This window comes from Ctenopharyngodon idella, chromosome 23, assembly GCF_019924925.1.
Source record: "Ctenopharyngodon idella isolate HZGC_01 chromosome 23, HZGC01, whole genome shotgun sequence".
Taxonomy (NCBI): domain Eukaryota; kingdom Metazoa; phylum Chordata; class Actinopteri; order Cypriniformes; family Xenocyprididae; genus Ctenopharyngodon; species Ctenopharyngodon idella.
This window is the reverse complement of record NC_067242.1, coordinates 4,547,074-4,573,340: the sequence shown is the minus strand read 5'-3', so window position 1 is coordinate 4,573,340 and position 26,267 is coordinate 4,547,074. Positions and strand designations below refer to the sequence as shown.

The 26,267-nt window shown below is 37.1% G+C and overlaps 1 protein-coding gene and 1 long non-coding RNA gene across 4 annotated transcripts; one reads left to right on the top strand and one right to left on the bottom strand.

The window, feature by feature from the left end:
* Positions 1 to 5,707: 5,707 nt before the first annotated feature.
* On the top strand, positions 5,708 to 25,539 carry znf271 (zinc finger protein 271). Of its 3 annotated transcripts, none has more exons than XM_051881536.1 (12): positions 5,708 to 5,782; positions 6,255 to 6,413; positions 6,975 to 7,256; positions 9,807 to 10,235; positions 14,243 to 14,563; positions 16,114 to 16,629; positions 16,714 to 16,905; positions 18,380 to 18,733; positions 18,830 to 19,147; positions 21,126 to 21,728; positions 21,844 to 21,954; positions 24,179 to 25,539. In XM_051881536.1, the coding sequence occupies exons 2-12, from the start codon at positions 6,272 to 6,274 to the stop codon at positions 24,292 to 24,294; spliced, it is 3,384 nt and encodes a 1,127-aa protein (XP_051737496.1). In that variant the 5' UTR covers positions 5,708 to 5,782; positions 6,255 to 6,271; the 3' UTR covers positions 24,295 to 25,539. The 3 variants fall into 3 exon arrangements, with proteins under 3 accessions (XP_051737496.1, XP_051737497.1, XP_051737498.1); XM_051881537.1 differs by having other exon boundaries at positions 5,748 to 5,782; positions 6,244 to 6,413; XM_051881538.1 differs by lacking the exons at positions 5,708 to 5,782; positions 24,179 to 25,539 and adding an exon at positions 23,826 to 24,171 and having other exon boundaries at positions 5,793 to 6,413.
* Positions 24,520 to 26,204, bottom strand: LOC127505756 (uncharacterized). The gene is made up of 2 exons (XR_007927800.1): positions 24,778 to 26,204; positions 24,520 to 24,584 (listed from the first exon to the last, which is right to left on the bottom strand). It is a non-coding gene; the product is annotated as an uncharacterized LOC127505756 (long non-coding RNA).
* Positions 26,205 to 26,267: the final 63 nt, after the last annotated feature.

Below are 26,267 nucleotides of genomic sequence, written 5' to 3'. Positions count from 1 at the left end.
AACATTGCACATTGTGCTCAGATTTTTCTCCTTAGAGACTCTGGATCACTCACATTTGTCTCCTAAAGTTTAAAAGAGATCTTAATAACATCACACTCTGTGCTCAGATTTTTCTCCTAAACTAAAGACTCCGAAGCTCCCACATTTGTCTCCTCTAAAATTTAGAAGAGATCTCAACAACATCACACATTGTGCTCAGACTTATCTCCTCAGCTAGAGACACTGGATCTCTCACACTTGTCTTTTCTGAAGTTTCAAAAGAGATCTCAATAACATCACACAACACTGTGCTCAGACTTTTCTCCTTAGCTAAAGACTTTGGTGTTCTCACATTTGTCTCCTCTAAATTTTAAAAGTGATCTCAACAACTTTGCAATGTGTACACCAAGTTAAATGTTTCAATGCGAACTCAAACATTTCTATCATATACTATGTATTAATAATCAAATTAGTCAAGGATTGGGTCATAAGCCATTTAATGTGCCTTTCAGCAAAGAGAGTGCATGGATACCTTTCCTGTAGCAATTTTCCTGATAATGACTATTTTAAGAAAGTACTACTTTCTTATTGTATCTACAATTAAAAGTAACGTTACCTCATTTCTGCATAATTTCACTCTTAATATAGGCTTAAATGACTTTTTTCTTTTACTTTATTGGTGCACAATTTGTAAAGTTGTTGAGATCTCATCTAAACTTTAAGAGGAGACAAATGTGAGAGCTTCAGAGTCACTAGCTGAGGAGAAAAGTCTGAGCACAGTGTGTGATGTTGTTGAGGTTTTTTCTAAAACTTCAGAGAAGACAAGTGTTAGACAGTTGGAGTCTTTAGTTTAGGAGAAAAATCTTAGAACACTGTGGGATGTTGCTGAGATCTCTTCTGAAACTTCAGAGAAGACAAGAGTGAGAGCTCCCGAGTCTCTAGCTGAGGAGAAAAGTCTGAGCACAGTGTGTGATGTTATTGAGATGTCTTCTAAAACTTTATAAAAGATCATTGTGAGAGTGTTGAGTTTTTGTCTCAGGAGACAAGTTTGAGAAGCAGGAGACTCAAGCAAAAGTCTCCATTTGATGTTAATTTAACCTCATTTATGTCTAGCAGAAACATTTGAGATGTTAAAGTTTTTTTCTTCCCTTTGGGTAGCTTCTATCTCATTCATGCACACCATTTCAATCAAGCACAATACACATTAGTGTAGACAGTGTTTTGTTGCACAATTACTTAACAGAGGAAAACCTGACCTATATTTGCATGCATGCAAAATGGGTTGTACAAGACAAACTTTACAATGTTAAATGAAGAAGAAAAAAAAAAGGTTATGCAACAACCATGAGGCACATGTACAATATTAAATTTGTTAAAAAGAAAGTATCTATCTTAGCCTAAACATCTCACACTTGTCAAATCCCTTGTTTGGAATATACAATATACAATGCTGGGCACTGAAGATAAATTTAAATGAGCATCCCTTTATATTCATATTCTGAAATGTATAATGCTATTTAAATAATAGTTTCAGTATTTACAATATTAGTAAAAAATTAAAATTTAACATGTTTCTCCTAAAATAAAATTGAAGACATCTGGGGCTGGTTGCAAAAACTTCTTAGAATAGTCTTAAAAGTTAGTCATCTATTTTTTACTTCAAGCCTGGTAATAACATTTTAAAGTCAGTTGCATAAAATGGTATATCTGTTTAATTTGAATCAGGAAAATAAGACTGACTGCCCTTTGGTTAACTGATACTTAGTCAAACTAGTTCTTAAGTTAATATGCAACTATGCTAAGTTTATGCAGCTGGCACCAAAAGACAAAGCTGATACCTAAATGAGACATGTAAGAGAATAATCAGCTCTTAGTATCCCGAGCTTAGAGAAAGCTCTGTCAGAACCATAGCCTTGTGGACAACACATCAACATTGAGACACAGCAGCTCCTCAGACACAACGAGTTCGAATCCCAGCTAAAGGTACTTTCCTGCTCCTGTTCCCTTCTCACCTCTTCCATGGTTTCCTGTCTCTCATCCTAATGTCCTGTCCTATTAAAGGTAAAAAACAGAACAACAACAAAAAAGTGTCATCAAAAAAAAAAAAAAAAAAAAACCTGAAAATGTTTTACAATAAAGAGATTTCTTGTTTCTCATTTTGGACTCCTTTCTCTCAGAACTTTCTCATGTCTCAGTTGTGTCTACTTTTATTTCTCTTAAGGCATTTTAGGAGAAACATCTGAGAGTGTTGATACTACAATGAGAGATATTTGAGAATCACAACTAAGTCTCATGAGCTTAGAAAGAGCAACCTCTGAGCAATAAAATATTCCTATAATGGAGTCTTGAAAGAGACTACGGAAAGACAATAATGAGATGTTCTATTTTCTTCCACCACATTCTCAGTTTTAACTCCTTTTCTCTCAGATATTTCTCATGTCTCATTTGTGTCTATTCTTATTTCTCCTAAGGAATTTTAGGAGAAACATCTGAAACAATTTTGATACTAAAATGAGAGATATATGAGAATCACTACTTGGTATCCTGAGGTCAGAAAGAGCAACATCTGAGCAATAAAATGTTTCTCTGATGGAGCCTTGAAAGAGATAACAGAGCGATAATAAAGAGATCTCCCATGTCTCTCACACCACATTCTCAGTTTTGACTCTTTTCTCTCAGATATTTCTCATGTCTCATTTGTGCCTATTTTTATTTCTCCTTAGGAATTTTAGGAGACACATCTGAAACACTGCTGATACTGAAATGAGAGATATATGAGAATTACAACTAAGTCTCATGAGCTTAGAAAGAGCAACCTCTGAGCAATAAAATGGATTCTTGAAAGAGACTGCAGCAAGACAATAAAGAGATGTACTAAGTTTCTTCCACCACTCTCTCAGTTTTTACTTTTTTTTCTCTCAGATATTTCTCATGTCTCATTTCTGTCTAGTCTTAAGGAATTTTAGGAGAAACATCTGAAACTCTGTTGATACTAAAATGAGGGATATATGAGAATCACAACTAAGTCTCATGAGCTTAGGAAAAGCAACTTCTGAGCAATACATTTTTTCCTATGGGGGAGGCTGTGGCTGGCAGAGATTGTTCAGCACCTTCAGGGAGAGCCCTGGTCACTCCCATTGCACCAGGACCTGCTGTCACAAGCGGGTGGGCAGATATTTCACCCCCAGCCAGAACGGGTCAATCTTTGGGTCTGGCCTGTTAAATTTGAATGTGCTGGGGCTTCCCCAGGAAGTTAAACGCTAGCTAGAGCGCTAGAGCCCTATCTATGCTCTCATTGTATGATCCTAAATGATGTGTGTTTGAGGACTGGTGCATGTGTTATAAGGAGTTATTCCTTTTCAGTGCACCATGAGTGATATACTCTGTTTTTTGCAGAGCTTAATGAACAATTCTACTATAAAAGTTTATCTGGCTGCTATTTTGGCTTGCCACGTAGCCTTCAAAGCAGCTTCAGTGGGACAACATCCTCTTATATGCCAGTTTATGAAGGGAGTGAAGCGTTTAAGACCAGTGTCTAAGTGGCAGATCCTGTCATGGGACTTCTCCATGGTTCTTGGGTCCCATTTGAACCTCTGGAGAGTGTTCATATTAAGCTCCTATCTCTGAAAACGCTTTTACTCTTTGCTTTAATCTCAGTTAAGCAGGTGGGTGAGTTACATGCCTTGTCGGTTAATCAAGCACGTCTGAATTTTATTTCGGATGGCAGCAATGTTACGGCGATTAGAATTGGCCTACACATCTATGGGTCCGTCATTGCCCGGTGGGCTTAAGGGCTTATTCTACAAGAGGTGTGTGGCTACCTCATGGGAACTGTGCACAGGGATGGATTTCAGCAGGAGATATTTGTGCAGTGACATGCTGGGCTTCCCCTCATACATTTATCAGATTTTACCATCTGGATGTCACTGCACCTACTATGTCTCAATCAGTTCTTAAAGTTGGCTCTTTGGAGAAATTAAAGGTTATCTTTCATTCTTGCTGGGTCTGTTCAGTTGCTTCGGAAAGCATGTGTTAAGGGAGTTGGCCATATCATTCCCATAATGACATACCGAGTGATTGTTTGAAAGAGAACTTTAGGTTACTTTCGTAACCCCGGTTGTCTGAGAACAGAACGAGGTAGCATTTCAGAGATCACAGCTGTATATATGGGGAAGGGGTGGGCTCCTTGTCATGAGCTGTGATTGGTCCGTTATTCAGAGAAACATGGTGTAATTCATGCTTCCAGACTCTATCACACCTGAGGCATTTCCTATAGTGAGATACCTTGCTCTGTTCCGGGGTTGCGTAAGTTTTGAGCTTGTCCACTTTCGACCACTTACAGAGGTTGTTGAAAATGCATTCGACTGGATTGCTTTCATAGTGTAATGTGGTCGAATGCGTTCGAACAGCCATAAAAGACCGCCTACTCTCTGTCTACTGACCTAATGCATAAACATTATGGGAAATGCGCTAGACAGATGGGATTTAAACTTTGTCGGCTGAAGACCCAAGTTTTGGTTTAAAGATGAAAAATGTACCAAGCACAATGTTCTCTCATCATTCCTGATTTCTAACACGCACTCACCGCGTACGGCATGATCTTGCAGCTGTCAGAGCCATAAAACGAAAGCTGCTGCTCTCCATGTGCTTTCATATGTAAATTGCTTAGAGATCTGAAATGCCCATACATTCACCCGCCCATAGACCCTTTCCTCGAAGAAATCTGGACAGAAGTGGTTGAAAGTCAACAAAAGAGACGGATTAAAACTCCTGGGGCCCTAATGTATAAAACTTTCTGTAGATTTCATCCTAAAAGAGCGCGTACGCACAGTCAAGAGTATCCGAACGGTGCGCACATATTTACGGCATATTTTTTTTTATAAATCCAGATACTTGTGTGGAAACCAGCGTACGCACATTTCAATGCCTTTTTTGTGCGTACGCAACGTTATACATCAGGCCCCTGGTGTAAACGGGAATGTGTCTCCCTCGTCTATGTGATCCGATCGACCAAAACGCATCTTGTAAACAGGGCTAATAATAACTTTACGAACCTTTCCATGTGTGCAATGCATATCTCTCATATCTCAACTTATATCTTACTGATATTTGTTTACATCAAGGTCCCAATGTTAAGAACACAGTCAGCATGCCAGCACACCAAAACACAATCAATGTCTCATAATAAATTCTTCCAATAATAGCATTTAATTTTCATATTAAACATATTTGGGCACATACACAGATGTATGAATGTCATTCCATTAGATATCAACATACCAAACCATTTACATTTATTCATTTAGCAGATGATTTTATCCAAACTGTAAGTAAACAAATCATTCCAGGCAATTTTTTCTTCCAAAAACAGAGACAATTTTACTTAGAATTCTAGAGTAAGGTGTAGTTCATTAAATAAATATATTATTACACTAAAGTTTAACAACCATAAAGTGTCACGATATTATTTATCATCATTGTGAAATGTATGTTTTATCATTTAAACTCCCAAAAATTCTAAATAAATGTTTTGCTTGAAAAGCAATTTTTCTTTCAAATAAATGCTGCTTGTTTGATATAACATGTAATAATTTTTATGTTTGTGTCCAAGTGCATTTTTAGACCTGCTGAATATTTGTTGCAAGATTAAAATGGACATTACATAATTATTACATATATTTGGTCAAGCTTTTTTATATTGCGATTGACTTTTATTTTGAAAAGACAATAACACCTCCGGTTATTTCCGGGTTGTCAGTCTGTGTGGACGTGAATGATAATTGTGTGATGAGACACAGGAAAGGTGAGGCTTCTTCTGCATGAACTTCACATTTGTGTCTCTATGTTGTGACGCAGCCAGTGTTTATTTTTCTCTTTCATCTGCCTGAACTACAGCTAATGCGCCTTTAACTGTGTGTTGACAAGTAACTGAAGCCAAATGCAGCTAAAGGAGATTTGTACAGTCTCCAGCTTTGATTTTGTTGTCATATAGACATTAAGACATACATAATATAATAAAACAAAATCCAATACAATAATTTAAGACTATATATAGATTATTCAGAGTATTGTCATCTCTTTGGACATGTACCATGGTAATACCAGGGTATTATAGTATAGTATTTTGCATTATCAATGCAAATACAATGGTACATGAAAATTTAATTTAACCCCACACAGTTTTCTCTTTTTTATTTCATCACTGTACTAGAGTAGCAACTATAGTGCAATAAATAAATAAAAGGAAAGGAAATTATATTTTAGTTTTCCTCTAGGTTTTACACTATAAGACATGGATCTGAGCATGAAGTCATACGGTGACCGAGAGGAAGTGGGCGTGTTTCCGTCAGCTGGCTGTAGCACTGAAGAACAGGATGCTGATTTAGGGGCGAGGATGCTTGATCTACACCCATCAGGTGCTTCGTTTGATCTGGGTGAGAATGCAGGAGTTTACATTATACATTAGGCATACCACATCCATTGACTACTGTATTATAATCTGCACATTTTGATACTGTTCCACCTATTTGTGAATAGTCTAAACTGCCCTGACTTTGATTTTCAAGGGTTTTTAAACTGGAGTCTGGGTGCCTTAAAGGGATAGTTCACCCAAAATTGAAAATTCTGTCAACATTTATTCACCCTCAAGTTGTTTCAAACCTGTAAAAATGTCTTGTTCTGCTGAAAACAAAGGAAGAGATTTTGAAGAATGTTTGTAACCAAACAGTTGTGGGGCACCATTGACTTCCACAGTATTTTTATTTCATACATTGGAAGTCAATATATATACCTATATATAATGCATATATAATACATATATAGATAGAAAAGGGGTTCCTTGCAAAAGGGAACATCATATTTAGGGGTCTGTGGCATCAAAAACCCCTGGCCTATAGAGTACAACTGGTACTGCTGTCAAATATATTGAACAGATGTAGTATTTGTTGAGACAGAGAACATAACATAATCATTTTCCTTTTCAAACATCACCACAGACGACCACGCAAAGAGTCTTTCTGCCAGAGCGAGGCCTTTTCAATGCTCTCAGTGTGGGAAGGGTTTTTCCCGTATACAGCATCTGTCCGAACATGTCCGGATTCACACAGGCGAGAGGCCTTTTGAGTGCTTGGTGTGTGGAAAGACTTTCACCCGGGAAAGAGATCTCAAGACTCACCAGATTGTCCATACGGATGCGAAGGCTTTTCACTGTACGATCTGTGTTAAAAACTTTGCCCTGTTATCCTCCTTGAGAAGACATCTCCGTGCATTTCATCAAGGTACAATTAGACATTAGATTCTATGCATCACAGTGATTTTTCCATGGTTTTGGGGTGTTTTTAGGCGCAAAATAAAGTGAACTGCTAAAACCCCCTTTTACTATACAGGTGCTGGTCATATAATTAGAATATCATCAAAAAGTTGATTTATTTCACTAATTCCATTCAAAAAGTGAAACTTGTATATTATATTCATTCATTACACACAGACTGATATATTTCAAATGTTTATTTCTTTTAATTTTGATGATTATAACTGACAACTAAGGAAAATCCCAAATTCAGTATCTCAGAAAATTAGAATATTACTTAAGACCAATACAAAGAAAGGATTTTTAGAAATCTTGGCCAACTGAAAAGTATGAACATGAAAAGTATGAGCATGTACAGCACTCAATACTTAGTTGGGGCTCCTTTTGCCTGAATTACTGCAGCACTGCGGTGTGGCAAGGAGTCGATCAGTCTGTGGCACTGCTCAGGTGTTATAAGAGCCCAGGTTGCTCTGATAGTGGCCTTCAGCTCTTCTGCATTGTTGGGTCTGGCATATCGCATCTTCCTCTTCACAATACCCCATAGATTTTCTATGGGGTTAAGGTCAGGCGAGTTTGCTGGCCAATTAAGAACAGGGATACCATGGTCCTTAAACCAGGTACTGGTAGCTTTGGCACTTTGTGCAGGTGCCAAGTCCTGTTGGAAAATGAAATCTGCATTTCCATAAAGTTGGTCAGCAGCAGGAAGCCTGAAGTGCTCTAAAACTTCCTGGTATATGGCTGCGTTGACCTTGGACCTCAGAAAACAAAGTGGACCAACACCAGCAGATGACATGGCACCCCAAACCATCACTGACTGTGGAAACTTTACACTGGACCTCAAGCAACGTGGATTGTGTGCCTCTCCTCTCTTCCTCCAGACTCTGGGACCCTGATTTCCAAAGGAAATGCAAAATTTACTTTCATCAGAGAACATAACTTTGGACCACTCAGCAGCAGTCCAGTCCTTTTTGTCTTTAGCCCAGGCGAGATGCTTCTGACACTGTCTGTTGTTCAAGAGTGGCTTGACACAAGGAATGTGACAGCTGAAACCCATGTCTTGCATACGTCTGTGCGTAGTGGTTCTTGAAGCACTGACTCCAGCTGCAGTCCACTCTTTGTGAATCTCCCCCACATTTTTGAATGGGTTTTGTTTCACAATCCTCTCCAGGGTGCGGTTATCCCTATTGCTTGTACACTTTTTTCTACCACATCTTTTCCTTCCCTTCGCCTTTCTATTAATGTGCTTGGACACAGAGCTCTGTGAACAGCCAGCCTCTTTTGCAATGACCTTTTGTGTCTTGCCCTCCTTGTGCAAGGTGTCAATGGTCGTCTTTTGGACAACTGTCAAAGTCAGCAGTCTTCCCCATGATTGTGTAGCCTACAGAACTAGACTGAGAGACCATTTAAAGGCCTTTGCAGGTGTTTTGAGTTAATTAGCTGATTAGAGTGTGGCACCAGGTGTCTTCAATATTGAACCTTTTCACAATATTCTAATTTTCTGAGATACTGAATTTGGGATTTTCCTTAGTTGTCAGTTATAATCATCAAAATTAAAAGAAATAAACATTTGAAATATATCAGTCTGTGTGTAATGAATGAATATAATATACAAGTTTCACTTTTTGAATGGAATTAGTGAAATAAATCAACTTTTTGATGATATTCTAATTATATGACCAGCACCTGTATATAACGCTAGCTACGTTTCCATCCGGTGAACGTGATTTTACCAAGTACAACATGTTCCTGGATCAACATCTTTGTTGATTCTGGAACAACATTCCAATCAACCAATCAGATTTGAGGGAAAAGTTTGCAGTGTATGTCAAGTTTAGGCTTACAACCAGGGTCAGGTGCTTCTACGTCAGTGTTATGCACCTATCATTTCCCTCTGATTTTAGGGAGAAGTTATGGGTAGGGATAGGTTTAGGGGTAGGATTAGGGTTATGACAAAATTTTCAGACAAGAATGTTGTTCCAGGATCCACAAAATATGTTGATCCAGGAACATGTCTTACTTGGCAAAATCACGGTGACCGTTTCCATGCGAATTTAACTTATGCACAAAATTAAAGTTGTTTTATGCATATTTTTAGAATTTATGTGCATCTTGCCATTTTCATCCAGCTATATTGGATGGAAACATAGCTACTGTAGCAATAAAAAACACCTGAAACTTCTGTGGGTCCTGCCAGTGTATTGCCCCATCCAGTCAGATTTTTGAGTCAGGATGAACCATTTTATAAAACCTGATTACGATTTATGTCTAGTTACATTCCAATTACATAATCCAGGTATAAACACAAAAATCGGTGCTTAATTTAGATTAAGTTCACTTTTATAAACCTGTCAGCGAACATTCATTATATTATATTCAGGGTTGCCAGGTTTTCACAACAAAACCCAAAATAAATCCTAACAGGGTAATCAGTGTTGTAACATCATGCAGGGGCTTATTTTGTAACATTGACAGGCAGAGATTTTGACCAATCAGAATTAAGTATCCTCTCTTTTTGCAGGTCAAGATGTTAGTACGGAGGGAAAGTGCTTAATTTGTGTTGAATGTGGGAAAAATTTTGCATGTCAACTGGAGGAACATGAGCTGACACACACAGGAGAGATATCCCACCGCTGCCCTGACTGTGTCAACAGCTTCGCACATCTCGTATCTCACGATCAGACCTTCTCTGAATCAGATGACATGAACCATTTAGATGCTTGTGACAGTGAGAGGCCTTGCAGTTCTGTGACCTCTGAAGATCTACACAAACACTTACAAACTGACGCACTTAAGGACAATATTGAATCGCACTCTCTGGACCTTGTAGATAGTATGGAGAGTGATGCATCTAATGAACACAGTGCCCAAAGTCAACAGGACCTGGCTGAAAGAGCTCCATCTCCTTCATCTGAGCTCTCTCAGGATTCTGCACATTCAACTGAAAAGGGTGAGTCTAATAATTGCAAAACCTTTAACATTGTTATCACATTCTGTGTCCCAATTTGCCTACTTACACTATGCCCTGTCCCACTTTATACTAAGTGTCTTTAACTACTATGATACTAAGGATCCTTCTGATTGAGATGGCCTTCAGTGATGTTTGATGACGTTGCAGCTGAGATATGCAGACCTTGTAGGATGCAGCCTTCCATTTAAGAAGCACCCTACTAACTAACTCAACCAGACCCCGTTCCTTTATATATGCTTTGGGCTGAAATTATTTAAATTAGTTATATTGTGACCTTTTTCATGCTCAGACAGCAACATTACAGTTGAGAATGTAAAAACGCATAATTTAAGCATTTATTTAAACCTCTTTAAATAAATATTTTTCATCAGATTAGTAGGGCTGTAGTCAAGTCCACCTTTGTCGAGTCCAAGACAAGTCCAAGTACAAGACTAGTCGAGACCGAGTCAAGACTGAGTCCAAAGAGGTTCGAGTCCAAGTCAAGACCGAGACAGAAAAAAAATCCTCTTCAAGACCACTTACATAACTATTGATAATTTATGTGATGCGAGAGACAGCATCTTCTGTTCTAAGATAATCATTTTGCATTATTATTTGTAATGATCAAAAAGCATTGGCAGAGTAGCAACACTATAGGATCAAATAAGGCCATTTTATTTACTTTAGGTATAGCAATTTCACTAAAGTCACATAAAGCTGAAGTGCAACTTCACATTTTCAGTCTTTTTTATTATAGTGTAACAATCACATTTTGGGCTACCAATGGAAAATGTAAAAAAATAACAAGCAACACAGGTGTCACTAAAAAAAAAAAAAAAAAGCCATGTTCCCATTCTTGAACTTATTACTTGTCCTAAAGAATCCATAGTAGGCCTACAAAGTAACTAAATCAAATAACCAGTGGGGGCTTTTGCAATGACGATGACATGCGATAAATAAACTAATAATTAAGTGTGCATATTAGCTGCCTGCTTGTTTTTAAATTCACTTCAGCTGTGGCCCTTAAACTTTTTTTTTTTTTTTTTACCTTTATAAATACCTTTATATGGAAGCCCGTTTCCGCCACTAAATAAAAAGAGTAATTGCGACTTTTTATCTCAGAATTCTGACTTTTTTTCTCGCAATTGCGAGTTTATATCTCACAATTGCGTGATATAAAGTCAGAATTCTGAGATATAAAGTCGCAATTGCGAGAAAAAAAGCCAGAATTGTGAGTTTATATCTCAGAATTCTGACTTTTTTCTCGCAATTAACTGACGGACAGTGTCTCTGTCTGTAACAATTCCGGACATCCAACATTTCTGGTGCATCCAACGATAGCCATGCTGCAGTCCTGATGTCTGAAGCTGTTGGTGTATAAAATGTGCCACTTAAGCTTCGTCTGTTTTATTGCACCTCCGCCACAGCTGATTCTTATTATTATTACTATTATATTGTTATTATTGTGTCAAATTCATTAGTGTATCCATTATGTTAAAAACAACTTTTATTCACCAATTACTTCCGCTGTAATTTGCAGAATTGCATGATTCTACCCTTGAATGCCCCCTTTTATGGAGCCACCAGACTTGAGTTGCAAAGTTACAAAGTTGATGAAACATGATAGGTATTGGTGTTTTAGTATTAAGCCCACTAGATGGTAGTAAAATCTGTTTTTTCTCCTTGAAACGCTGTACTCATGTACAAGGTTACCGTGGAAACATGCTATATGCATATTCCTGCATAATGCATATGTCCGGAGACTAATCTTTATGTGTCTCCTCCAGTAAAATCAAAATTTCTTTATTGGTAAATCCACGCTAAAAATAATCCTTTATGATGTCTTCCATTTTATGTAGAATAATAACGAAGCAGCAATCCTGATGGTCAGTCGCAATGAAAGGAAATGTAAGCAAAGTAAGAACTGTGCGAAATAAAGTTTCACACAATTGTGAGAAAAAAAGTCAGAATTGCGAGAAAAAAAGTCAGAATTCTGACTTTATATCACGCAATTGCGAGTTTATATCTCAGAACTGTGACTTTATAACTCGCAATTGCGAGAAAAAAGTCAGAATTGCGAGTTTATATCTCAGAATTGTGACTTTATAACTCGCAATTGTGAGATATAAACTCGCAATTGCGAGATAAAAAGTCAGAATTCTGAGATAAAAAGTCGCAATTACTCTTTTTATTTTTTTATTTAGTGGCGGAAACGGGCTTCCATACCTTTATAAAATAAATAATGTTTTAAATTAAAAATGTCCAAAAGAGAAAAAAGCAATGATATTAAAACGAGTGATACTTTTAAATATTAAACTAAAACCACCAGTAGGTGGCGGTAAGTCACTGGCTTAATGAGTGAGTCATCGAGTCATTCATTCATTCAGTAACAAAGCAAGTGGCGGTATTTTTGAAAGGGTAATTGAATCATTGACTCTCATGGTTTTTTCACAGCCACAGATTCGTTCACAAAACATCGATATGAGTCGCAGTTCTACTGTGGCTTTCGTTGGAACTAGAGATGCGCCGATTGCAATTTTCTTGGCCGATTCCGATTTCCGATTTTTTGATGGTGTGATCTGCCGATACCTATTTTTGCCGATTCCGTTTTTCTTTCTAAGAACTATAATTGACAGCATATACAAACAAAAATCTACTTTTCTTCATCGCAAAGTTTTATTTTCATAAAAAAACAAACAAAAGTAAAACTCAGTAATAAAATAAAAACAAATAAAAAAAATTGCAAACAACAGCACAAATAAATGCAATAGAATAGAGAGCTATGAAACTAAGTTTTTCAGGTTAAGTAGGTTTTTATTCAGGTAAGAAATACTACAGAAATTAAAGTAATCAAATGTAAAATAATGTGTTATTTTACATTTGATTACTTTAATTTCTGTAGTCTTTATTGTAAATATTAAATACAGATTTATTCTTACCATTAAAGTTATAAAACGTATTCGGTCAAGAGCAGAAAGTGATTTTCTTTGTCTTTTGTTCTTTAAATAACATGACAGACAGCAGCAGGAATATTGGACTGCTGTCCCCTTAGAGTTTATGAACGGACCCAATACTGCTACACAACATGCGTTCTCTTTCTTAGCTATTTAACGATCCAAAACTGACTGTGTTTATCTGAATAATCGCCAAGACGGGCATTTTGACATAATTTTTGTATGTATTTGACCTTTTAAGCGCAGTAAGTCACTCATTTAGATACTTGTTGTGACTCTGTTTGACTTCTGTCTCTGTTTGAGACTGAGCGTGGCTTGTTCGCGCCACTAATATAGATCAGTGGTGCGCGCGCTTTTGGTGTGAGCGCGAAACCTGCGGGAACCGGAGCGAACGAGAGAGGAGGCGCCCGCGCTGGTGTATGTTACTTCACCGTCGGAGAGAAGAGAGCAAGAACCCGCGACTGACGTTATTGCCTGTGCGCCGAATACTGGTAACAACGGATCGGCTCGGAATTGGAAAAAAGTGAGACTGACCTGCTGGATTCGGTCGAGACCAACTAGAACTTTTGGCGAGACCAATGACCAAGTCCGAGTGTAAATACAAACGAGTCTGAGACAAGTCCGAGACAACAGAAAAACGTCTCGAGTACTACAGCACTACAGATTAGATATTTATTATCAATAAAATCCTGCTCAACCGTCGGACTCATCAAAAAAAGGCATCTCTGCTCAACCGTCGGACTCACATTTGTAGTTCTTTTTATTAATGTTTGTAGTTCTGGACCGAATCCTCATAGGATATGTAAGTTAGCCGTTAGAATGTACACAGATCCATACTTCAAAAATCTACCAGAAATAGTGGACTATCAACAGACTATGCTTTAGGACACATTTATTCTAATCTTACATACTACTTAGGATGGATAGTAAGCACATTGGGACAAAGGGCTGGTTTCTACCAAAATGCAATAGCCTAAGCCACCTTGAAATCTCACTGGTTTAAAATCCCACTCCACATAACTGCTTTTAACATTGCATCATTTCCTCTTCTAGGCAATGGAACACTAAACCCTCTTCAAGAGGAAGAGTTTACAGCTCACCAGCAAGTTCACGATGAAGACAAGCCACACCAGTGCAATCACTGTGGAAAGAGATTTCATAAGCAAGCAAAGCTTCGAATCCATCTGCGTGTTCACACCGGAGAGAAGCCGTACCAGTGCTCCCAATGTGGGAAATATTTCAGTCAAGCAGTAAACCTTAAAAAACACTACCGTACTCATCATACAGAGGACAGACCGTACCATTGCACGCTTTGTGACAGGAGGTTTTCTCTCTCTTTCTCCCTGATAAAGCATCAACGAGTCGCTCATCCAGGTGAGTGAATAATTTTGAAATAATTAAAATTGATGAGAAATAGCAGAACCCCTAAAATTTTGACCCCTGTGAGGTTTTATGGTGGCGTCATCTCTTTTCGAAAGTTACAGATATTGGTCAGTTAGGGGTTTTCACACTTTTTAATGCCACAGACCCCTAAATATGATGATCCATTTCTTGAAATGGAAAAGGCAGCATTTTCATGTATAAAGAAAATATTATTTATTTTGTGAAAATATATCTATAAAATATTTACTTTCTATTAATTTTTTAATTAATTTTACTTTCTATTTATTAATTATAATCTATCAAGTTTTTGTTGTTGTTTTTTTGCTTTTTATGTTGCTAGAATAAAATAATTTGTGATCAAACTTATTATTATTTTTAATAGTTTTGCATTTTTACACAATATTTTTCTCTGAACATTTTTAAGGACCCTCTAGCACAGTGGTTCTTACGGAGTCTCACACGTGACATGCAAGAAAAAAGTAAATCCTGTGCATGATTTACTATTTCATTCCCTCTATTTGCTAAATGTGCGCACAATTTACTATTTCGTTCCCTCGATTTGCTAAATGTGCGCACAATTTACTATTTCATTCCCTCGATTTGCTAAATGTGCGCACAATTTACTATTTCGTTCCCTCGATTTGCTAAATGTGCGCACGATTTACTATTTCGTTCCCTCGATTTGCTAAATGTGCGCACAATTTACTGTTTCGTTCCCTCGATTTGCTGAATGTGCGCAATTTACTATTTCGTTCCCTCGATTTGCTAAATGGGCGCACAATTTACTATTTCGTTCCCTCGATTTGCTAAATGTGCGCACAATTTACTATTTTGTTTCTTCGATTTGCTAAATGTGCGCACAATTTACTATTTTGTTTCTTTGATTTGCTAAATTGTGCGCATGTTTTACTAATTTGTTCCCTCGATTTATAAATCATGCACATGATTTGGCAAATCGAGGGAACAAATTAGTAAATCGTGCACACAATTTATAAATTGAGGGAATAAATGAGTAAATCTTGTGCACGATTTAGCCTACTATTTTTTTTTTTTTTTTTCCTGCTTGTCATGTGCGGGGCTCCATAGATTCTCAATTTCTACTTGATAAAATATTTTAGAGCTTGGCGTAACTAGAAAAATGTAAATGTAAATGCCAATGCCGTTTTTAGATTTTATTAATTTACATTTTCTAAAAATCACACTTTTGAAGTTAGGCTACCTCATATATCCAGGTTTTCCAAGAAAAACAGTAGTAGAAGTTAGAACAGTAGTTAGAAAAAATTTGATTTTTAGTTGTTTTAGCTTATTTTAATGCTTGTTTGGTCTTATTTTAAATCATCTTTTAAGTCATCTTGAGGCCCTCTTGGAAGTTTGCTGAGGCCCCCTAGTGGGCCCAGGTCTCCTGGTTGAGAACCTGCTGCCCAGTTTGAAAACCCCTGAGTTAAATCACCAATAGCACAGTTGTTGTATGATTTGATGTTATCATCAATTTAATTTGTCTGTCATCACTGAAAATCCTGTTGATTAATTTCTTTCAAAAGAACGTTTGAGTGTTGCTGAAAGGAAGCGCTTTACCTGTCCATACTGTGGGAAAATATTCGGACGACATCAAGATATGGAGCAACATAAACGCATTCACACTGGGGAAAGACCGTTCCGCTGCACTGTGTGCAATAAAAGTTTTAGGCAGCGTTCAGTGTTGATCGTGCATAGGAAAATTCATACTGGAGAAAAGCCTTTTGAATGTTTCATATGCTTCAGACGGTTTTACGGTTCAGGGGATCTGAAGACTCATATGGGAACTCATACTGGCGTGAGACCCCACTGTTGTCCTTTGTGCTCAAAAAGCTTCCCTCGGCCCAGTAGCCTGCAAGCACACATGCAGTCCCATCTGAACAAGTTCCAGGAACGTGATGTTCTGACCGCCGGAGCTGATATGCTTATCCCTGAGGAGGAGGACCAGGGTGAACCGGATGACGTGGAAGGTGTCTGTGGTGTTTCTGCTTCATCACAGCTGTCGGCGTTGCTTTCTGGAAACCCTGGAGCTTCTGAAGACAGTATGTTCTCTAGTTTATGTAGTAAAATAGTTGTGTCTAAATATAGCATAAATGCATAGTAATGTGTTTCAATTTGTTTTACAGAAATTAGCACAGGGGAGCATCTATTAGAGAATCAGACAGGATTCAATCCATCAGTAACTCAAGACCATGATGTTAATCAGAGTTCCAGTTCAGAGCTGACAGATCATCGGAAGCCATTTCATTGTGCCATATGCAACAAAACCTTCTCTGTAGCAATTTCCCTGAAAAAACATCAGCTTATATTTCATCCAGGTAGGAGGATCTGCCAGCATGAATTACAATATTGGCATTTATTTTCTTAAATGAAGATTAGAAATAAATTGTACTTTTCCACCTTAAGCTACTTTTAGTATATGTTGGGACATAACTATATATAAACTTATATAACCTTCAGAAATAACCAGATGTAAAATTCAAAAAGGTAACATGGTTTATGGTAACAGGGTATTTTGATATTTCCACAAATATTCACTCAATAATTCCTGTTAACTTGGTTGACATGTGGTTGAATTTGATGAGAAATAGGCAAAGATACTTGTCTTTGTAGAGTTCACTTCCTGTAACAGGTAATAAGATTGACAGCCAATTCTTAGTCTTGGTACTAAAAGTGTTTATTTAAAAAAAATAATTTAATGATGATATTTCTATGACAAAAAAATCATTTGTTTACTATAAAATATCCTGGTAACAGGGTTGACATTTTAATTATTTGATTAGATAGGCACAGATACTTGTCATTGGAGAGTTCACTTTCTGAAAAGATAAAGTAGTTTTGCAGAACTATTTTCTATAATACTGGACTTAGTTTTGCAGAACTGTTTCTTATAATACTAGAGTATTGTAACAGTGCTGAGCGATGTTGATAACAGGGTTGATATCCATATTATAGTCTTGGCACTAAAAGTGTTTATTTTAAAAAAAATTAATGATAATATTTCTATGACAAAAATCATTTGTTTACTATAAAATATCCTGGCAACAGGGTTGACATTTTAATTATTTGACTAGATACAGGCACAGATACTTGTCATTGGAAAGTTCATTTTCTGAAAAGATAAAGTAGTTTTGCAGAACTGTTTTCTATAATACTAGAGTATTGTATCAGTGGTGAGTGATGTTGATAACAGGGTTGACATCCATTTCATAGTCTTGGCACTAAAAGTGTTTATTCGAAATATTTCTAAGAATATCCACTTTTCAAAAAGCATTTGTTTACTATACAAAATCCTGGTTGCAGGGTTGACGTTTTAATAATTGGTGAAGTATAGCCTATATATCTTTGGAGAGTTCAATTCTTGAAAGGATAAAGTAGTTCTACAGAATTGTTTTATATAATATTACAGTATTGTAACGGGTGAGTGATGTTGATAACAGGGTTGACAGCCATTTCTTAGTCTTGGCACTAAAAGTGCTTATTAAAAATATATATATATAATGATGATATTTCTCCAACAAAAATCATATGTTTACTATAAAATATCCTGGTAACAGGGTTGACATTTTAATTATTTGAATAGAAATAGGCACGGTACTTGTCATTGGAGAGTTCACTTTCTGGAAGGATAAAGTATTTTTGAAGAATTGTTTTACATAATACTACAGTATTGTAACAGGGTTGAGTGATGCTAGCAGAGTTGATGCAAAACCTGGAGTTTCAATTTTGTTGTAAACTGAACTTTTATTTTATAGTGGTTTTGATAATATGGATTCTTTGTCATTTTAACAGATCAGCATGCTGACATAGAGGGGAAGTGCTTCCCCTGCTCTTATTGCGGGAGGAAGTTCGGTCGACGCCAAGGCTTGTTACAGCACGAGCGGATTCACACAGGTGAAAGGCCCTTCAACTGTCCCACATGTAACAAAAGCTTCCGTCAGCGATCGGCTTTGGTTGTGCATATTAAAACTCACACAGGAGAGAGGGCGTTCCTGTGCTTTGTGTGCAGTAAGAGCTTTTATACCCCAGGAGACTTGAAGAAGCATCTGGAAATTCACACAGGAGTGAGGCCACACAACTGCCCTATATGCTTCAAGGGGTTTGGGCGTCCCAGTTTCCTCCAAGCTCACATGCGAGTCCATGAAAGTAAGTTTGAAGTTCCTCAGAAATGTCAGTCCTCAAAAACTGACCATCCAAATTGTTTCACGTTTTTTAACGGATTATTTTCTCTTTGTTTTCCAGAAGCGTCCACAAAGAAGCAAAGTGGAACGGAGAAACCAACAGGTGGTCCAAAAGTCGACTTACAGGAGAAGCCATTTGAATGCTCTGATTGTGGGAAAAGATTCAGTCAGCATTGTATGTTTAAAATTCACCAGCGGATTCACACAGGAGAGAGACCTTACAAGTGCTCTCAGTGTGGCCTGAGTTTTCGTTGGAGGAGAAACCTGATAGCCCACCAAAGTAGCCACCCGGGCGAGAACCCTCTCCAGTGTTCAATGTGTGATGAAACATTCATCTCTGAAGCAAGTCTGAAAAAACATCAAGATGCATTTCATTCAGGTAAGACATTGTAAGGTGGCTAGGCGTCGGAAGCCTGTATACCATAAAGAAGCATTATCAAATACAGCATAAATGTTATTTCCTTTTGGCCAATATTTCCTTTTGGCCAAGAAATTTTAGTATGAAAGTATCTGAAATTTAAAAAAAAAATATATATATATATATATATATATATATATTTTTTTAACATTTAGCTGGTTTTTATTTTCATATTCGAGGCAAAAGAAATGTTTTTTTTTTTTTTTTTTTTTTCATTCTTCATAAATTTGTTTAGGTGACTTAACGTCAATAATGTCATGTCGCCACATACCTTTTTGGAGTTGAGTCATCTGAATGCCTGATGGTAAATTGAAAGTTTTCTTTAGTAGATCGTCCATTTCTCTTTAAATTGATTCACATGAAAATAAAAAAAAATCTATTTGCATAATATATTATGTTGCAATAACTTTACATATTTTCTATTTGTCAAAGTACTTTTTTTTTCTCAGATGTGGTGCTTTGCAGCTGTTCATTTTGTATCTATGGCGAAAATGTGTATACACTGTACACTGGAATTACAATATTAAAGGGTTAGTTCACCCAAAAATGAAAATTCTGTCATGAATTACTCACCCTCATGTCGTTCCACATCCGTTTATCTTCAGAACATGAATTAAGATATTTTTCATAAAATCTGATCACTCAGTGAGGCCTGCATTGCCAGCAAGATAATTAACACTTTCAATGCCCAGAAAGGTACTAAAGACATATTTAAAACAGTTCATGTGACTACAGTGGTTCAACCTTAATGTTATGAAGTGACGAGAATACTTTTTGTGCGCCAAAAAAACAAATAACGACTTTATTCAACAAAATCTAGTGATGGGCGATTTCAAAACACTGCTTCATGAAGCTTTGAAGCTTTACGAATCTTTTGTTTCGAATCAGTGATTCAGAGCGTGTATCAAACTGCCAAAGTCACGTGATTTCAGTAAACGAGGCTTCGTTACATCATTAGGGTTTCAAAATTTCAATGGTTCACCACTGGGGGGCGTGACTTTGGCAGTTTGATACACGCTCCGAACCACTGATTCGAAACAAATGATTCGTAAAGCTTCGAAGCTTCATGAAGCAGTGTTTTGAAATCGGCCATCACTAGATATTGTTGAATAAAGTCGTTATTTTGTTTTTTTTGGTGCACAAAAAGTATTCTTGTCGCTTCATAACATTAAGGTTGAACCACTGTAGTCACACGAACTGTTTTAAATATGTCTTTGGTAGCTTTCTGGGCATCTGAAAGTGTTAATTGTCTTGCAGGCAATGGAGGCCTCACTGAGCCATCGGATTTTATCAAAAATATCTTAATTTGTGTTCTGAAGATGAACAAAGGTCTTACAGGTGTGGAACGACATGAGGGTGAGTAATTAATGACAGAATTTTCATTTTTGGGTGAACTAACCCTTTAATGCATCACATGCTCAAATGTTGCATTTCTGACTAGTGTTGTCTAAAAGTGCCGACTTCGGTACCAAGTCGGTAGTGAAATTTTAAAAATGTGACACTTTGAGCGCTGTTGAGCAGACTCGTAAACACCTCTGATTGGCCATTGTGTTCACATGCTCATCAGATATGACTGTGATTGGCTACAATGATCAACGCTTCAAAAACATGTTGTAAATAGACATCTTTGACGCTCTTCACCGAGCGCTTACACAGATACACACGGGAGTGGTCCGCTGATAGACGCCTGCTTTCAAATGCTCCCACTTTCAAAACGCTTTCAAACGCTCCCGTGCATTGATCATTGTAGCCAATTACAGACATATCTGTTGAGCACGTGAACACAATGGCCAATTTTCAAATTTCAGTACCGAAGTCGGTATTTTTGACAACACTATTTCTGACTAAATGTGTCATCAGTGCTTATAGTAATTGAATAAATTATTTTATGCTGTATACATTATTTTATACTATTTTAGTATTTATTTTATCATTTTAGGGGTCTCTCATACATGCAGTTTGTGTTTGAAGACATTTACTCAAGCAGCTGGCCTCAGGAAACACGTGCGGTATGTTCATGAAGGAGAACGACCTCACAAATGCTCTGAGTGTGGGAGAGGATTTGTCAAACTTTCTGACCTTGCGCGTCATCAGCGCCGGCACCATTACGACCGGGGCGATGAACTCTTTCAGTGCTCGCAGTGTGAGCGAAGCTTCAGTCATCCCAGCAGTCTGGTTCTGCACAGACGGACACACACCGAAGAAAAGCACGAGTGCCCTCAGTGCGATAAGATTTTTAGTCAGGCGGGACACCTGAAAGTCCACCTGCGGACTCACACCAAAGAGAATAAACCGAAATTCGAGTGTCCTGAATGTGGGAAGAGTTTTGGCCAAGCTAAAGATTTGGTGGTTCATCAGAGGGTTCACACCGGAGAGAAGCCGTACCAGTGTCCTCAGTGCAAGAAGAGCTACCGACAGTTTGCACATTTGTCCGTACATCTGCGAAGTCACACGGGGGAGAAGCCTTACCAATGCCCCATATGTCTCAAATTCTTCGCTCATTCATCATCCATGAAGAAACACCTGCGTGTAATGCATGCAGGTATGGGATGGTTTATCCAGAAATGAAAATTCTGTCATAATTTACTCACCTTCATGACATTCAGAACCGGCATGACTTTCTATTTTCTGTCTAATTTAAAATGAATGTTTTACAGAGGGGAAGGATTTACCTGTAACAAAGGAAGTTGTGAAGGTCACCGTTGGCGTAGGACCATCTAACGCAACTGTAGAAGTTAAGCAAGAACCAGAATCTGGAGATGAATATGGTAAGTATGGCTTAGTTTACGTTATCTTCTTTCAGATGAATGCAATCTGAGATACAGTTGCAAGAAAAAGTATGTGAACCACTTGCAGAATCTGTGAAAATGTTAATAATTTTAACAAAATAAGGGAGATAATACAAAATGCAAGATATTTTTTATTTAGTACTGTCCTGAGTAAGATATTTTACATAAAAGATGTTTACATATAATCCATAAGACAAAAAAAATAGCTGAATTTATTAAAATAACTCAATTCATAAGTATGTGAACCATTGGTTCTCAATACTGTGTGTGGTTACCTGGATGATCCACAGCTGTTTTTTTGTTTTGTGATGGTTGTTCATGAGTCTCTTGTTTGTCCTGAGCAGTTAAACTGAGCTCTGTTCTTCAGAAAAATCCTCTGGGTCCTGCAGATTCTTCAGTTTTCCAGCATTTTTTGCATATTTGAACCCTTTACAACAGTGACTGTATGATTTTGAGATCCATCTTTTCACACTAAGGACAACTTAGGGACTCAAACACAACTGTTAAAAAGGTTCAAACATTCACTGATGCTCCAGAAAAAAACATGATGCATTAATAGATGGGGGGTGAAAACATTTGGAATTTGAAGATCAAGGTAAATTGTATTTAATTTGTCTTCCGGGAAACATGCAAGTATCTTCTGTTGCTTCCGAAGGGCAGTACTAAATGAAAAAAAAATGATATTCAAGCGAAAAATTCAAAAGAAAAATTTGGACCTCTTCATCCTGTTCAAAAGTTTTCACCCCCCGACTCTTAATGCATCGTGTTTCCTTCTGAAGCATCAGTGAATGTTTGAACCTTTTTTAATAGTTGTGTTTGAGTCCCTCAGTTGTCCTCAGTGTGAAAAGATGGATCTCAAAATCATTCAGTCACTGTTGTAAAGGGTTCAAATATGCTAAAGATGGTGGAAAACTGAAGAATTTTTGGGACCTGGAGATTTTTTCTGAAGAACAGGGCTCAGTTTAACTGCTCGGAACAAACAAGAGACTCACGAACAACCATCACACAACAAAAAAACAGTCGTAGATCATCCATGTAACCACACACAGTATTAAAAATCAATGGTTCACAAACTTTTGAACTGGGTTATTTTAATAAATTCAGCTATTTTTTTGTCTTATGGATTATATGTAAACATCTTTTATGTAAAATATCTTACTCAGGACAGTACTAAATAAAAATTTAAATAAAAAATACTAAATAAAAACACGATTTTGAAGCCCAAAAAAGTGCATCTATCCATCATAAAAATAATTCATACTGCTCCAGGGGGTTAATAAACGCCTTCTGAAGCCGATGTGATGGGTTTTTGTAAGAAAAATATCCATATTTAAAACTTTTTTAACTATAATAACTAGCTTCCAGCAGACGGCTGTAAGCGGGAGGCGTCTAAGCTTATGATACTCCTACATCATATATTGCTTCAGAAGTTACTCTTTTGGCGCAAGTCGACTTGCGTATGGCTATGGAAGCTAGTTATTTTAGTTTATAATGTTTTAAATATGGATATTTTTCTTACTAAAACCGATCGCTCTGCTTCAGAAGGCCTTTATTAACCCCCTGGAGCCGTATGGATTATTTTTTACGATGGACAGATGCACTTTTTTGGGCTTCAAAATCACGCCCCCCCATTCACTAACATTATAAAGCTTGGAAGAGCCAGGATATTTTTAAATATATCTCAGATTGTGTTCGTCTGAAAGAAGATAGTCAGTCATATACAACTAGTATGGTTTGAGGGTGAGGCAATCATGGGATTATTTTCATTTTTGGGTGAACTATCCCTTTAAACAACAGATTCAAAAATAAACAATGTGTATTTTGAAGCATTTTCTTATATGGTTCAATAGGTGAAGGAGAATGTAGCCACCAGCCTCTCCTTCAAAACTGATGAAATGTGTGGTCATAAAGTCGGTGACCACTTCTGTGTATTCTAGGAAACATTTCATATAAACAGGATTGACGCCATATTAAACACTTAGAAGTTTTTCTTTGCCCTTTGGAAATAAACGTTATATCATGCACGACTGCTTTTGTATACAATTTGTGTTGAAATTTGTATACATTCTCAGTGTGAAAACCTGAATGTTGAAATTTGCCTTCACAGACAATAATCACACATACAGAACGTCAAATTAAAATGATTTTGAAATGAATTTGTTACTGCTTCCTGCAATGTAAATACACTGGTATGTTTTTGCAGAATGTCAAGTGAAATCTGAAGAAAACTGCTTTGCTATAATGGATGATGTGAAGGCTATTACGGTCTCTTCAGCTCCTTCCAGTCCAGTATCATCTGTGTCTTTTAAAAATGAATGATGTGGATGGAAACCAGGGTTCTTACCTTGCCAAACATCAGAGCACATTGAAGAATCTGCAGCATTTATTAAGGACTGCTAGTATTCTCATGCCAAAAAAGCAGTTTTTAAGAAATAGAATAGCATTCTACAGTGACTCCTGAAGCCAGTCCACACCACGGTATTCGATTTGGGTTTTTGGTTGAGCGGGGAACCACACAACACCTGTGCTGTCAGCGTGAGTGGAGTTTCAGTAGAGCTGATTAAATTAACATGAAAAACAATGTGATGAGAACTGTCCAGTCTGAAGAACTTCATCCATTCGGATAAAAATGACCTGCATTTTTTTTTTTTTTTGCTGATACAAAAAAAATTTGGCTTTGCCAAAAAAAAAATTTGGCTTTGCCAAATAGAGGAGATCTTCGCCAAATTCATAATGGAGAGAAGCCTTGACATTTGCTGTGAATAGAGTTTCGATCAGGTAGAGCACATCAAAAAGAGAGACATTTCCAGCCCTCAGACTGGCTAAATCTTGTTGGATGAACATACAGAAAGGACATTGATATATTACAGGGTTCTTCGATTCTCTTCCTTGAGGTCTACTGCCTCAAGACTTCAGTTCCAACCCTGATCAAACTCACCTGTCTGTAATTTTCAAGTAATCCTGAAGAACTTTGTTAGCTTGTTCAAGGGTGTTTGCATCTGAGCTAGTCTCTAGTCTAGGAGAACTGAACAAATCTGATGAGTACAAAAACTTTGTCACGTTACAAACAGTACCTCACAGAATCTGCCATTCTACACATTTCCTGACCTTTACATATTCATCAGCACAAGTATTTTATGCTCAAAGCTGCATTTAATACATTTTACTGTGTTTAAATCCATTCCACAGATTTTCCCTTCAAAGTCAGTGTAGAAAATCTAAAGTCTGCAGATTCTAGATTTGTTTGGAAGCCAATGTAAATATACAACCACCAACTCATTTAATTAATTTTATAATGTATTACTTTGACCACCAAAGTTTTTGTAATCATTTTTTTCTTGTATACCTGACATCTCATAATAGATGTAAATTAAATGAATGAGTTCAAATGTTTAGCCTTAAAAAGATTATTCTATATATTATTTTTTTTCAGTGGTTACAATAACAATTTTCCTCACTGTCTTTGGCCTTGTCCCAAATGGCACCCTAAACACTCACGGTCTTCTTATGAGTCCGCACTTTTGTGACATAATGTTTGTGACATAATAAAACCAGTGAAATACATTCTCAGAATTTTACACAAACCTGTATTAACTATATTAAATTACACAAATGTAAAATACTTTATGTATTTAATCTCACTTTATTAAAGGGTTAGTTCACCCAAAAATTATTTTTTTTGCTGTCATTAATTACTCACCCTCATGTTGTCCCAAACCCGTAAGAGCTTTGTTTGTCCTCAGAATGCAAATTAAGATATTTTTGATGAAATCCGAGGGTATCTGATCCACACGTAGGCAGCCATGACACTGTATCTTTTGAGGTCCAGAAAGGCATTAAAGACATCGATAAAACGGTCAACGTGACTACAGTGGTTCAACCTTAATGTTGTGAAGCGACCCGAATACTTTTTGTGCAGAAAAACAAAACGACTTTATTAAACGATATCTAGTGATGGGCGATTTCAAAACACTGCTTCATGAAGCTTCGAAGCTTTATGAATCTTTTGTTTTGAATCAATGGTTCAGAGCGTGAATCAAACTGCCAAAGTCACGTGAACCACTGAAATTTCAAAAGACTTATGACGTAACGATGCCTCGTTTACTGAAATCATGTGACTTTGGCGCTCCGAACCACTGATTAGAAACAAAAGATTCGTAAAGCTTCGAAGCTTCATGAAGCATTGTTTTGAATTCGCCCATCACTAGATATTGTTGAAAAAGTTATTTTGTTTTGTTTTTGCGCAGAAAAAGTATTCTGGTCACGTCATAACATTAAGGTTGAACCACTGT

Bases quoted from the DNA above. Each gene is read 5' to 3' on its own strand.
- znf271 (XM_051881536.1), top strand. From the start codon at position 6,272: ATGGATCTGAGCATGAAGTCATACGGTGACCGAGAGGAAGTGGGCGTG. The intron at 6,414-6,974 runs GTGAGAATGCAG...ACATCACCACAG, and splicing joins AGGTGCTTCGTTTGATCTGG to ACGACCACGCAAAGAGTCTT. The intron at 10,236-14,242 runs GTGAGTCTAATA...TTCCTCTTCTAG, and splicing joins TGCACATTCAACTGAAAAGG to GCAATGGAACACTAAACCCT.